Here is a 15735-nt window from a genome sequence, read left to right as displayed (position 1 = left end):
GCCCCTAAAAATGTTTGTAAACTACTATTTCTCTGTCTTTGGTTCCTGTCAAAAATGACAGGAACCAGGGGCAGTAGGACCCAGGGGAAGCCTGGGGGGCTGCACCACACTAGAAACTCAGGTAAGGGTTGGGGGAGGGCAGTGAAGGAACCCAGGGAAGAGCAGCTCCTCCCCCACCCCATGGCCCACACTCCCTGCTGCAGCCACTCACAGCCCACACAGGATTGTTCTGAGCAGGCACAGGCAGCCCCATGCGGACTGTGAGTGGCTGCAGCGCGGGGCACTGGCCACGGGGCAGAGGAGGAGCTTCTTTTCCCCATGCTCAGCACCACCTTGTAACCCACCCCTGCTGCCAGTCTGGGCCCTGTGCCAACTCCGGGCTTGCCCATCTGTGCTGCCCAGCACGCGAGCTCTAGGCAGGCAGCAGCAGCAAACACTGCCTGGCGCAGTAAGCAGGGGGGCCACTTTCCTCCAAGCCGAGCAGCTGCTGCTGCCACAGCATATCCCCGATGGGTGAGCCCAGAGCCAGTGCGGGGCCCAGGCTGGTAGCAGGGGTGGGTTAAAAACTGGTGCTGAGCACAGGGAAAAACTACTCCTCCCCTGCCCTGTGCTGGCGCTCCACGCTGCAGCTGATCACAGCTCGCATGGGGCTGCCTGTGCCTGGTCAGGACAGCCCTGTGTGGGCTGTGAGCTACTGCAGCAGGGAGCGCCAGCCACAGGGCAAGGGAGGGGCCACTTCCCCCCCGTCCCCACCTCCACTCAGCAACAGCTCCTTCCTTGCTGGCGAGCGTGGGGTCAGGACTGAGTGCTGCCTCCTGCCTGTACCGCAGGGCTGAAGGGAGCACTGAGAGTAAGTGGGCATGGGAATGTGGGGTCCACACTGGTGTCCCGGGGCCAGCGCCGGTGGGGCCCAGAGCAGGGCAGCAATACAGGGTCCCAGCCAGCAGGGGCTCTATGGAGCCAGGCCAGCTCCCCCATCTCCCTGCTGGTGCAGCCCAACCTGGCTCCACAGACCCCTGCCAGCCTGTGCCCCACTCTGGGCCCCACCAGCACTGGCCCTGGGACATTGGTCCCAAGACATTGGGACATTGGTCTCAAGATGGTGACTGGGGCACCTGTCAAGTGGCAGGGCTATTCATGCAACTCTCGACAACTTGCCAAAACTGGGTAAGCAGCCCCCTGAAATAATTGCCCACCCCTGTTATAGTGCCACATGTTTTAACCTGCCATTCAACTCAAGCACAAATCTGAGGTGTTAAGAGTTGGAACTATTTAGATCTGCAAAAGATCTGTACAAGGTGCACTGATAACAGTAAAATTCCTCCTGAAGACAAGTCAGACAGCAATCTGAGTGAAAAATATGGTCTTCAGGCTTCTGTGACAGTTGTAGGGTAGGGGTTCATACCACTGGGCATTTTTACATGTGCACCCAACACAGCAATGGGAGCTTTTCATTAGCAAGTGATGCTAATTAAAAGCACCCAGCGCTGTGTTGGAAACGCATGTATCAGCAGTGCAGTGCACCCCCGTGCTGAGAAAATGGCAGTGGTGCACTTTGAACTAATACAAAGTGAATGTGTTTTAGTTCAAAGAAAGCCACCACCGTTTTCTTAGCACGGAGACACACGTGACGTGTGAGGCTGCCAGAGAGCATCAATTTACGTGTTCCAGCAGACTCAATTAACTGAGTCTGCTCCGACACACTGGATTTCGAGTACTTTGAAGCAGGCTCCCCACGTGTGTAAGTACCCTCAATGGCCAGATTTTCACCTGCTATAAATCAATGCAACTTTGTCTTCAGCTGTGCTGATTTGCACACAGAGACGATGTGGCTGTAGGAGCCTTGTAGTTCTCTCTACCTCTGAGTTCTGTGTTCTTAGATTCATGGAACTAAAGGACCCAAGCTTTACAAGTGCTGCTCTGTGAGAGTCTGTTGAGGAGACTGCTTCATAACAATGAATGAGGAGCAATTCACAGACTATGCCAAGTTCTCAGCCTAGCAATGGAACACTGCTAAATACAACGTTTTGCTGCAGTTGTAAAAGCTAATCACATTCCACAGAATGAGGATCTCAGAAGAGCTGCAAGGAACAGGAATTTATACTAAAATTATAAAAACAAATATTCAGTAATATTCACCAATCTTACCTTTTTAAGTCCCCAAAACAGAGCATTTTTCTCCAATTCAAATTCTCTGTCAAGTTCCTCTTCATACTCTGCCAGGAATAACAAATACCTCCATTAATAACAGAAACTAGAGTCAGCTGGCTGGCTCAGTTTGTTTTTACACACTATTACATTCCATTATATACACTGTACCTATGACAGGAGACATCTACACAGGAGGAATTCTGGAAGGGTGAGAGCCAAGCAAAGATAAAAAAAGATGGACTTTCCATAGCTACTACTGCACTCCTTGAACTTTCATTACCATAATTTTTAGCCAATGGATCCACACTACTATGAACCAATAACAATGTCCTTTCCTCAGGCCTTCACTTCATGCTGATCCATGCAAGCCACGTGAACTCTACCATACATACTGTATAAATTTCTCCATGGTGGCTGCACAGCCACCCAAATTTCACGAAGTAGAAGCATGCTGGTTCTGTAGATTTGGAGGCTTTCATGACCTCTCATCCTTAATGCATACTTGATTTTACTGGTAACGAAAGCAAAGCATGAAAATACATTTATCCACACTTATTTAATGTAAATAAAACTAACCATGCCTACAGATCAAGATCTAAGCATCCAAGTGCTTACCATATGGGAGCAAAAAAGCCTTGCAGATGGGAAGACGCATAAAAATGAGATGGAGCCTCAAGTCAAAAAACTAGTTCTGGCTTAGAACTAAGGTCACTGCGGTGGAGTGTGTCAGCTTCCACCTGAGCAACTGATGAGTCTGAAAGTGTAGAAAGCATCTAGCTCTTCCCACCGCATCTATATAATTTTTAAAGGATACATTGTTTCTATTTCACTTCTCAATACAATCTCACTTGGATTTCTAGAGAAACCATAATATAATAGATCTTCTTCTAAAACTGCAGTTAAGAGTTAACATTTATGTTTCCCACTACTCTGCAAGTAAGGGTGCATGGCTGGCCTAAGTAACTATGTGACCTTATCATTGTTACTCTTGTCCTTCTTCCTTCTGTTGTTTGTTGCACCTACGTTTGGTATCCTGTCCTATCTGAAGTCCTAACTTTGCAACCTGTTCCAGGCAGGGAGAATTCTCAGCAGAGCCTTTAGTCAGCCAGGCTTTCTGTATGGGCCTGGGTCCACTCTCTTGGAATAGCTGTCTAGCTGGAGTCTTAAACACTGAGCTCTTCAAGACAAGATGCTTGTCTTCCTATGCTTTTCACAATGGGGTACTACTGTACAAACAATACACTAGAATAATTAAACAGAAAGGCTACATTTTGGACAAACTGATTTTTATCGAAGAAAAACAGAAAGAGAGTCTTGGCCTAACAAAATGAAACAAAGATGCAGCAAAATTGCTGAGCATGTTATCGGCAATCTGCAGTAAGAAACGTATGTTTTTATTTTGCTCCCTTCCCCTAGCACTCATCCATTCAGGATAATTTAAATATAGTAGCAAAAGTGTTACTTACACGCCGGCAAGTTTTCACCATCTTTCCATACAATTGAACTTGGTGCTAGAAATTACAATCTAAAAACTGATGTTCAATGTTATGTCATCTCTGCTTATTTTACTAATTATAAAAAGTAAAGAAAAACTTATCCTTATTTTCAAAGTTTTTAAGACTGTTCTATATCTCCCTCTAGTGGAAAAATAACATGTGGGACTTGGAAAAAAAATCAATGCAATAAAAATAATGATAATATTGTACACCATTTTATGGGAAAATATCATTAAAACCAGGCTTTTTGAAATGCTGGCGTCAATTATCTTGTTAATCAGCTAGGTCCTGCAAATACTAACACATGATCTTGCCTTTATTCACGTGAGCAGCTCATTGATCTCTGTGGAACTACTCACATTAATCCAATTAAGCCCATGAATGAGACTTTTCAAGATTAATGTCCTTAGATAGCATAGAATATGTGACTGATTGAAATACAACATCACTTTCACTATTCCTCTGACCAGTAATTATTTTTATTTATTGCTAAATTAATAATTTGTATTAACATATCCAAAATGTCAATAAAAAATTATATTTGCATATTTATTTTAAATTTTAAGTATACCTATCATTTGTGCTTGGATGCACATATGAATCTAACCAAGATTTCATAGATTTCATAGACATTAGGGCTGGAAGGGACCTCAGAAGATCATCAAGTCCACCCCCTGTCCAAAGGGCAGGAAGTCAGCTGGGGCCATAGGATCCCAGCAAGATAAGCATCCAAATTGCTCTTGAAGGTGTTCAATGTAGGTGCTTGAACCACCTCCAATGGCAGGCTGTTCCAGACTTTGGGGGCTCGGATAGTAAAGAAATTCTTCCTTATATCCAGCCTGAAATGGTCTCGCAGTAGTTTATGACTGTTCAACCTCATCATCCCTTGGGGCGCTGTGGTGAACAAACATTGCCCCAGATCCTGGTGGTCACCCCTGATAAACTTACAGGTGACCATCAGATCAGCCTGTAAAAGCGCAGGCTCAGGGGCGAAGAGCCCCATAGCTCTCAGTCTGTCATCATAAGGTCTGTTTTCCTTACCTCTGATCATGTGCATGGCTCTTCACTGGACTAAGATATAAGCAAGATATAAAATCATTGCTAAAAATATAATAAACCAAAACTAACAATAATGTTGGAAATTTATTTTGAGTTCAACCAATTCATAATAAAACTTAAACTATCTAACTTGCTCTTTGTTCCACTGGCTAAGTTGCTGGAAACTTGAAAATGTTCTGTCTGTTTGGAAATAAGTTAGTAAATACATTTGTAAAAGGATTTTGTTACAAGGGTAGACAATATCAGAGAAAACATTTCTAAACATCAATCCCCAAAAAGTCAATAGCACACAGAGGTACAATAGAATATTTTATGTTAGTTCAAACAGCAATCCCCACAAAGTCTATTAAATGTTTGCAACAGCTCAGTTAAGGATGGCACTGAAGGAAGCAGGTGTTTTGATACCAGCATGGGACCATAATATAGCTGTTTGTGTGTATAAACATGATTTAAAGAACAATACATCTTTTAAATACTTCCCTTATCCCTTTCAGATTCCTAGACAAAGCAACCACCACAGCCATCAGAGAACTGATGTGCAGCAGAACCCTCTACAGTGAGATATTATGAGAGGAAACAATTACACAAGATAGCTTTGAGTAAATAGATGGAAACAGGTGCAAACTGCTGTACTGTGCCAGAACAGATAAATCCTACTGCTTAATTATCTGCTGAAGAACACATTTTAATATATATAATACTCATTTGACTATTTTACAATTCCGTTCGGTTTTTGTAATTAAAAGGTGGCCATAGCATCTTTTTAATGTCTTGTCACAAATCATTTAAGAGTGTTGTATTTGTAGTAAAATATCAGTAATGCAAAACATTACTTCATTAAAATATATCATAAGCAAACAAACTAGTATATCTTTAACAACCTAGTATTAAAATGCTCTATATCAGTGACTTTCAACATTTTTTCATTTGCAGACACCTAAAAAATTTCAAATGGAGGTGCAAACCCCTTTGAATTGTAATTGTAGGTATTAACATACTTCTGACTGATCACAGTCATCTTTTACAAACCCCTTAGACATAGTCTGTGGGGTCCCCAGGGTCTATGGACCACAGGTTGAAAACCACTGCTCCAAGTCATTGATTTCTTGAATTAGCAAGGGACAAGATGAATGAAGAGTTATCTTTTTGTACTTTCAATGTTCAACTAAGTAAATGAACTGATACATAAAATAAGAAATAAGGATAGTTGAACTGACAGGTGCAATAAGTAGTGAATGAAGAGCTAATTACAGACAAAAGGCCACAACCTGCAAAGACTGAAGGGCACAGTCAGCTTTATGCACTGTGAATAGTTCCACTGATTTCAATGGGACTTCGCATAATGCATAAAGACAAGTACATGCTTACATGCTTTCCTGGTCTGGGGGTCTAGATACTCTTAATGAAACATTAGCATTCATTTCATAATACAGCATGCAACATTTCATGGCACTGGTTAGTAAATAAAAACTAGAGTTTGCGAAGCTTCAGTCCCTGATACAATTTGGCAGAGATTCAGACCGATTCAGTGGCCTAATCTCCGAATCCAAATTGAATTAGGAGAACCTGTAATCTCACTGAATTGAACTGGAACCCTCCGAATCAATTCAGAGAGATTTGGAAAGGTTCGGCGATTCAGACATAGACACAGCTTTAAATTTTTTTTCTACATACCTTAAGCTACCAGGCAGCCCATCAACACTGCTGGGGTAGATGGAGCATCTCACAGAAGCATGGGGGGCTCCCCAACACGCTCAGCAGCAGACCCAGAAGTGGAACAGAAGCACTTCTGGATCTGACAGGAAGCGCACGGGGGGGGCCCCAGCTCAGTGACTGGTGCCTCCTGGGGCTGGGGTTGTACACAATACCCCCGCAGCTGATTGCTGAGGTGGAGGGGTGCAAGGGCCCCCCCGCGAGCTCCGTGGCAGACCCAGAAGTGGACTGAAACTATTTCCAGTCCACTTCCAGGTTCACCACCAAGCATGCAGGGGGGCCCCCCCATGCTCCTGTGGGATGCTCCAACTGCCACAGCACTGCAGTGTTCACGAGCTGCGCCTGGTACCTTGAGGTATGCAGAAAAAACATTTAAAGCTGTGTCTATGGCCAAATCAGCATCAAATCTTCAGACCCAGGTGTGGCCGAATCAAACTGAAGACAGTGAACTGAATCAACAAATCTAATTCAGGGAGAATCCGAATCCAAATCAAATACAGCCCGTTTTCCACACCCCTAGTAAATACATAAGGCTAGAGAGGCTGGAATCTTTATCTTGAGAAGTGTTCAAGTCAAGGGTCGACAGACAGACACAGCCTGTGAAGAGGAACAAGTCTAAGGCAGTGTTGGGGGGGTAACCTGTCTCTACAATACCTTCATCCACAGCCACCCCTGCTTCTCTCTTATTCCTGCACTAACCCTTGCTGCAGAGGGGGACCAGGTGTTTGCAGCAAAAGTAAACTCAGGCAGCTTGAGCTCTCCAGAGGGTGCAGATTTGCAGCCCAGGGCAGGGCCGAGTGCCAAGCTCTACACTGCATAAAATTAAATAAAAGCTTTTATATTTTTTTTCTCTTACGATATGTATCGTAACTGAATTCAAAGATCTATTTGATCTATTTCTATGAATGGCAAACATCAAAATGCTCTTTACCATAGAGCCCTTCCTGAAACCTTAAACACAAGTTCAGAATAAACTCTAACAAAAGCAGCCTTGTCCACTGGCACCCTCCTCATATTTATTTTTATACTATTGGTTCACTGAAAAAGAGAGTATAGGTACTTCCAGTTCAAAGTCCCAGTGTGAAACCCTGCTGGAGCTTGCCTGGAAAAAAGCTAACATATTAAAGAAGTAGAACTAAAACAGCAATTGACCAACAGAAACTACAAAAGGGAGAAGCAATAAAAAAAGTGAACATAGCCACAAAAACATACCTCTGGAAACTTTGTACACTTCATAGAAAGAGTAAAAGTGAAAGCCAAATGAAAGAAACAGGTAAAGGCACATTTCCCATAGTGGAAGCACCATTCTTGTCACGTAAGTTTCCCAGGCTTCTAAAACATAGATGATGTTTTTCTAAAAAATATAAGAAAGAAACAGATATAATAAAATTGAATGTAGCATGTCTTTATTAGCAATAATCAGGGATACAGGAATAATGATTTTGCAACACATTTTCAGAAGATTTAGAATGATACAATTTACAAAGCTTCTCAATGTTCTGGTTACAGTGTGACAAAATACCTAATAATGCTTATATTTACTACTTTGTTGCTTTTTTTAAAAAGATGATTTTAAATCTGAAAGATAAGACTATCCATCTAGCACAGGTGTTCTCAACTGGGGGTAAGCATACCCCTGGGGGTACTTTGAAAGGTCCCAGGGGGTATGCGGGGCAGGTGGGGACAGAGTACAGCTACCCCATGCCACTGCTTTACAGGAGCAGGGCCCAGGTGGGGCGAGAGCAGGACTGCACAGACGCTACACTGTCACCGCTCGCCACACCCCCGCTCCACATCTGGCTGCTCGCCAACCCCCCTCCCCCCGAGGGTACACTTATTAAAAGAGGGCTACTGGGGGTACACTTATTTTAAAAGGTTGAAAACCCCTGATCTAGCACATTTAGGATGCTCAGAAAACCTAGTCAGCATATGTCCATAGTTAAATATCCTGAACAAAAAACTGCAGATGTAGCACTTCTAAATAGACTTTAAAATTAGACTTTGCTGGAGTCTACTACACCTCATTGAGTAGTGAGTATTTTGACATTAACAGCTTTCCTTTGCACTGGATATAACTTGATAAAGGGCATTTTCAATGTCAAGAGTCTAATTCAATAGAACATGTCTAACCTCTGCATTGCAACAGCATTCAGAAAGAATACAAGTTTTCTGCAATGCAGATGCTGGACTTTTTACTGCCTCTAGCCCTCTAACGGAAGTCTTGATTAAGTATATAATTGCCTTTTCCAAATTTCAAGTTATTTCAAAACTCAAAAACTCTTTCACTCTGCTTAATGATCCCTAACAAAACTTCTGAATTATCAAGTCTAATGTTCCAATCTGAAATACCTTTATCATAATATAAATGATTATTTTTCTCTGGATCTTTTTTCAAATACAGTGTACTTAACTGTCTCTATGCTAAGAGGGCTATATTTAGCAATGTGGTTGGGGAGGAAATTGGTTTGGGCATTTAAATAATTCTCATAGTAACAGCTTCTAGCACAGTGGATCTTTTTTGTCAGACCCCTAAATGTACCTGCCTCCTCTCAACAGCCTCCACCCTTCCAGTTTCCAGCTTGATTCTGAGTTTTTCACCCTGTTGACCAACAACAACAGGACAGCAGGCCATAGAATTACCACCAGGCAACACAAAGAAAACAATTACTGTACAGGCTGAAGATTTGATGGCCTGATCCAACGCTATGAAAGATTTCAACTAATTTCAGTGGCCTGTAAGAGATCTGTCATATAAGTACAGTTGACTCTTTGAAGAGTCACTTTAGCACAAAATTTATGCATTTGCAAGTTCTCTGTGCAGATCTCAGTGAAAACAGGTTGCTCAAGGTTGTGTCCAATTTGTGATTTAGTAAACACTTGCTGCAACAACAGATAGGGAACATACACACAGGATTGTTCACTTCTGTTCAAGATTGAACATTTCTGTCAAGCTGCACCCTTTTGGTCCGAGTATACCTGTCAAATGCACTAAACCTCCTGTGTCTGCCAATTCTCCCCGGGTCCAGTACACAGAGATGTGTGAAAGGGGGAAACTAATCAGGAAAATCTTTCCTAAAAAACACAGGTGATAGAGATTTGGAGTTGTTTATTTAAGCACTATCTATACAAATTAAACTCAAGTAAACCTCAGTGTGAGGTGTCCGCCCCCACCCAAGTTCCTCATGTCAAACCTAGCCATGAGTAACAAAGTGCTCAGATAGTTGGGGCAAATACCTTTCCTTGGATTAGTCATTTTTCTGTCAGAGGACCTCCCTTACTTTAAGAATCCACAGACCTGATCTTGCAACCTTTACCCCCCAAAAAATCCCATTAAACCTAACTGGAGTCCTGCCAGTGTCCAGACCATGTGTTTGGACCAAAGCCTAAAATCAGCAGTAAGCTCACAATGCAGGCACTCAGACTGCTGCATCCACACTGACCTCAATGCAGAATCAAGTTCCCAGCATTTAACAGTGTAAGCCCTGTACTGCACCATCACACATTTTAAGAATAAAAATCAGATGTTATATATAAATACTATATATTTACTACCTAGTCTATTTGCTTAAAATGATCTGGATGGTTTTTGTTTTCTGGTGTCATAAACATTGACAGAGGAAATAAAATTATTTTAAAACGAAAACACCAGAAACAGTGGATGAGACCCCTTGATTGTAACATGGGCGGTTTCTTACCATAAAGAAACTGGGGTTTTTCTTTTTAACCAAAGGCCCCAAACCTGAACCAAAGGGACACGCCACAGAGGCAAGACACAATCTACCTGCATTCTGAAATGTATAGACCGGCCACATCTACATGAGACACTGACTGCGCAGTAGTTCGTTACTACTGCACAGTAGCATTGTGTGGCAGGAAGCATGACACGATGCTACTGCACAGTCAGCATCACCTAAAAGCTATCTGGTGACACTACAGCGCAGTAACTCTGCTTACTGTGGAATCATTTAGTATTTGTCAACACGAGAACTGAGTAACGCACAGTAACGACTGCACAGTCAGCATCTCATGTAGATGTGGCCAGTGCAAACCCAGTGAAGTCAAGGGGACCGTGCACAAAGCATAAAGATCACACAGGTGCTTGCAGCACACAAGCTCACGTGTGCTTACACACATACGCTTCCGTGCACACGCAAGCTCACACATGCTTACACACACACATTTGCCAAACTACTGCATTCCCTTTTACCCATTTTAAAAGCTGCTGCATTTCTGGAAATAAGGGGCATGCCCCAGTACGACTGCCAAGGCACTCACTCATTTCCCAGTATTCAGAAGACCAAGTACTGCTCACAAAAGATAGAAAGAAAGACAGAAAGACTCAAAACTAAGAGTGAATAAGAAATTAGAGATGTCTTTATTCTCTTCACGACCAACTAAGGGCCAGGCCGTGCCTGGCACGCAGCCCTTCCCCGCCCTCAGAAGCCAGCAGTGCCAGTGCCCCCCCGGGCCACAACCCGCGCCGCGAGGAGCCCTCAGTGCCCGGCCACACATGCCGGGGCCGCGGCAAGAACCCGAGCCCCGGCACGGGGGCAAGGGCATCCGCAAGGGCTGCATCCAACCGCGCCGCCACTCAGGAGTGCGACCATTTCTGCACCGGGTGACGGGAAACGCGCGCCCGGCTCTCCCCTTGCCCCGGGAGCCCCGCTCCCGCTCCCACTCCCGCCCCCGCGGCCTGCGTGTGCAGGGCACTCCCGCCCCGCCTCCCCCGCAGCCCGCTCCCCCCCCGGCGCGGGGCTGGCTGCAACGCGGAACAAAGGCACGGACCTGCCTCCCAGCGCTGCCCGGTTCCCGCCGCTTCCGGCCGCGGCCTGCCCCGCTCCCCGCTTTCCCGCCCCCGCTCCGCCCCGGCCGCCAGCAGCCAGCTCCCGGCTCCGGCTTCTGCGGGCTCAGCTCAGCTCAGGCCAGCAGCAGGTCCTACCTCAGACACTCCAAGATCCAGAGGTTTCCCCCCGAAATCAATTCATAAAACGAGGTTAAGACCATAATAATAACCATACAGGTTTGGAGGTGCACTCTGCTTTCTGAACCCCTGGTGCACGGGGGGTTTCAAACGTGTTCCAGCAGCCAGGAGGGCTTGCCCTTCATGGCCAGGTGCAGGAAATACTTTGCCTGGGGCCCCCATGAGAGACGAGAGCCCTCCTGTAAGATTTGAAATCATAAGGGGGGCTTGGATTTTATTAGGGCAGAGTGATGGGCAGCCCAATTTTTTTTGCAAGCCCCTGCAAAAGGCAAAGTGTAATTTCAACCTTGACTTGAACAGTAGCAGTGATGAGAAACAGGTCCATACCCATGTGCCTCCCAAGTCTGGGGGGGGCACCACATCGCCAGCGGGGATCCCCCAGCAGCCAATCACCAGGTCCCCCAGCGGCTGATCGCACTTCCAGTACACTTCCAGTGTCACAGCTGGCACTTCCAGGGGGTGCATGGCCAATCTCAGGGGATGCACACGCACCCCCTACACGTCACCAATGTCTATACCTGTAACAGAAGAGAAATTCGGCACACAAAAGCTGTCTGTACCTGTAACAGAACAGAAGTTTGGCACATAGACTGGTTTTAAAATGGCAGAACCGGGTCTAAGATTTGCCCCCCCACCAAAGGGGAGAAAATATTATTTGGCGGGGGTGCTAAGTGCATGCGTCAGCACAAGAACTGCAACTCCCATGCGTGGTTCACCTTTTCTTCCTCAGCTGCTGAGTGCACATGGGCACGCCGAGCAGCGTCGTAGTGTTGCTGCTGTTGCCAGTCACTGAAAAATGAGTTTGGGGGGACCAAGCCTTACACCACCTGTGGTGGGGTGAAGGGTGTTTTGGTGGCTCTCCCTCCCTACCACATCAAGTTCAGCCCTCACATAAAGACCCTGCAGGGAATTGCTTCTCACAGACTCGATCGCCTGTTTCACTGTTGGCCCCTCCCCACATCACCAATGAATGATGACAGTCTTTTCTGCTTCTTCCCTAACCTTGCCTATACTTCAATATTACCAGTCCCAAATGTTCAGAAAATTGAATCCTCAGTGAATGCACACTTTCACCCTTTATCACGCAGACAAAGGTATTGACCAGGCCAGATACGGGCTTGCCAGCTCAGGTGATTTACATTATTGCAGGTCCTGGTGATGTCATTTTCCAAAATCCCCAGCTCTAGCTGTGGTGTTTTAATCAGGTTAGAGTAATAGAAAAGAGTTCTCAATTTATTTCCTCCACCCCTTGTGCACTCCCTCCTTTTTGCAATCACTGTGGGCAATAACGCCCAACACTCAAGCCCATAAGCATCATCATGGATGTGGACCAGTCCCAGGGTCCTGACATCCAAGCTGTGACTAAATCTTCCAGGTTCCTTCTCTCTCTGAAGGAGAGCTGGATCTCTATAATTAGCTGGCCTGAAGGACCATCTCCCAACTCCCAATTTCTGTAATCTAAGGGAGTGTCTCTAAATTACAGCTTCTATCGCTACAGGGGAGAGGAGCATTTAAGACCTTGAATGACAGTCTTGTGGTAGTTGGCCTGGCCTACCAGTGCTCAAGGGGAAGTTGCAAGACTTGTGCGTAGGGCGCTTTTCCCCTCTTGGAGACTCCCCCTTCCTTCTCTCCCTTCCCTTTGAGAATGAAACTGAAGGATCAAATTTCCAGCCTCCAAAGCATCTGCCCATCAGAGGCATGAAGTGGGGTAGGTGACCATGGCATGTACCCTGGGAGATGACCAGTGTGGCATGCTAAGGCATCTTGTTTGGCATGTGTACCTTGGGACGGACAGCAGAGAAGGAGCCAGGGGTGTGCTGCCACAACAAGGTTCAGGACCCTCGCACCTCCCCGCTGTCCACTCCTGGGACACCAACGTTTTACAAGCTGAGGTTGTAGGTGTTTTTGGCACTCTGCCCAAAAACATTGCCAACCCCTGACCTAAGGGGAGGAGCATCAGAAAGGCGAGGGGGGGTGCATTTTGCCTTACTACTGCCTACCTGCTTCTATGACAAAAATTGCCAAGCACAGGCAATGGGTGTCATGGAGTGCAAAGCATTCTGGGAATCATAGTTTTGTAGACCAGCAATTGAGCTTGCTGCTGCTGGAGGGGATGAGAACAGACCCCATTTTTTGCTGCCGCTGCTGGAGGGGATGAGAACAGACCCCATTTTTTGCTGCCAAATTCGGTATTTTTGCCCCCTGGACTACAGTCTTGGTAGCAAAAAAATGAGGTGAACGTTACTTCCCTTCTCCCCACCTCCCAACCCCCAGCAATGAACTCCACTGCCAATCTAGAGAACTATGATTCCCAGAACAGCTTGGACTCCCTGGCACCACCTGGCACACCTTGCTGCTGTTTTCTGCTTGCTGATGTTCCTACGCCTGCACTTTAGAAGGTAGGAGGAGAAGAGGGAGTAGATAAGGGTGAGAGAAGGTTGCCCTGTATATATTTTTGCCATGCATTTTTTTCCTCTGGAGTGCCATGTAGCCTATGGGATTGGCTCTGTACTAGTTGTGTGGGAATACAGCATCAGTACTGTACTCTTCTTCTCTTTGCCCCTCACAAGACACAGTTCACTTCACTGCCCACTTCATTTCTTGCCGTGTATATCATGCTTATCTTACTCTCTGCTTGTACTCCTCATCTACATCCATCCATTCCTAACCTATACCTGTTAAGTTATCTGGGGCAGTGTCCACCTTTTTTATCTGTGTTTGTACAGTGTCTACAACAGTGTGTTTCTGGTCTGCGGTTAGGACCCATACACACTACAAAAACACGAATGATAAAAATAATAAGATCCCAAAAGGAAGATTACATTTTCCAAATGATAGCCAGGAAGAGGAGCCCAGCGGCTGACTTCTGTATGTATTAGAAGGGGTCTTTTGGCATACAGTCACAAGACAGATGGTAGTGGCAAAAAGTAAAACACTAGGAAATTCTATACACATTGAACAGAAGAATTTTGTTCCAGTAAAGAGGATGCAAAATGATCTATAAAGTAAAATTAACGGTTAAATTAAAAGATATTTCAAACTGTTGTCTGGCATGATGACATAAAGGGTGAAAAGAAATATTACTTTTGTGCCTCCAGAAAAATATGGTGGCACAAAAGCCAGGCAAACAGAATCCATACCCTTTGTCACACTGCAAATGCCCATAATTTGTTGCTGCATCATAGGTGGTATTCATTTGTGCCACTTCATTACAATAAACATCCATTAGGTTTGTGGTGGGAGAGCTGCCCATGCTTTCCAGCTGCCCTGTGCAGGCATTCCCAGGCTGTAGCTGATAATTGGCCGATTGTTGTTGGTCCCAGCCCCGGGACCACACCAGAATGTTGAACTTGCTCTGGTGTGGTCCCAGGGCTGTGACTGCTAATCAGCTGATTGGCAGTCTCAGCTCCCAGACCACACTGGAGCTGGCTTTCCCCACTTACAGAAACATGCCTCACAGATTCCCCAGGGTACATCTCTGTAAGCAGAGGAAACCAAGGTTCTGCACATAGATGCACACCCTGGGGAATCTCTAAGGCGCTTCTCTGTAAGCAGAGGAAGCTAGAGTTCCCTGCTTAGAGACCCACCACAGGGAATCTCTGAGGCACGTCTCTAAGTGCGGAAAGCTGGGGTTCCCTGCTTACAGAGTCACCTTGGGGAATCTTCAAGGAAGATTTCTGTAAATGAGGGATGTGTTTCCCCACAGGCCTCTGCCCAGTACAGAACAACAAGCAATGTGAGTTTCACCCAGTGAAGCGAGTAGCTCTAGTGAGACATGTCCCACCACAGCTGATCTGCTTCATTTAGTATTGTCTGTTTACACCCTAACCTCCCACAGAAGAAACCCAACACTGAAAATGGTTTCCTGGGTAAATGAGGCAATGAGACCAATGAGAGGGGGATAAGGAGGGGAAGGAGCTCAGGCTGGGATTTGCCCAGCCTGCACTGGAGTGGGGACCAGTGGATTGGATCACCTTCATCTGACCCCTCATATAATGAGTTAATTTGTCACGTGGTTGGGCACTTTTAAAGTGCTCTGCAGCCATGCACTTCTGCCAGGGCCCAATGGCGCAAAAAATGTAACTTCTTTCTGCACCCAGAAAGACAGGCCAAAAGAAAATGGCTAAAGTACTTTGAGTGCCTTTAGTGGTTTTATGCTAATTAGATCTGATCTGAGACAAGAAGTAGCTTAATTAAGAGATAAAAATAGACATATGAATATTGATTAGAGTAGAACTATTAAGAACATTTTTTAAAGTTTTATCTTCTTAATAAGCTTTTTATATTGAGCCAGGTAGCTTTTTATCTTCAACCTTGAACTATGGTCCTTGCTGA

At 45.3% G+C, this 15735-nt stretch overlaps 1 protein-coding gene across 1 annotated transcript in view; it reads right to left on the bottom strand.

The window, feature by feature from the left end:
* HHAT (hedgehog acyltransferase) overlaps positions 1-11252 on the bottom strand; it is a 268031-nt gene extending 256779 nt beyond the window's left edge. Inside the window, exons 1-3 of the mRNA XM_019548569.1 lie at positions 11205-11252; positions 7632-7773; positions 2149-2216 (exon numbers count right to left, since the gene is read on the bottom strand). Of these exons, the coding sequence (XP_019404114.1) occupies positions 2149-2216; positions 7632-7725 (162 nt within the window). The 5' untranslated portion in view covers positions 7726-7773; positions 11205-11252. The remainder of the gene's footprint in view (positions 1-2148; positions 2217-7631; positions 7774-11204) is intronic.
* Positions 11253-15735: the final 4483 nt, after the last annotated feature.

This window comes from Crocodylus porosus, unplaced genomic scaffold, assembly GCF_001723895.1.
Source record: "Crocodylus porosus isolate Cpor-Errol unplaced genomic scaffold, CroPor_comp1, whole genome shotgun sequence".
Lineage (NCBI taxonomy): Eukaryota > Metazoa > Chordata > Crocodylia > Crocodylidae > Crocodylus > Crocodylus porosus.
This window is presented reverse-complemented; position numbering and strand designations above follow the sequence as displayed.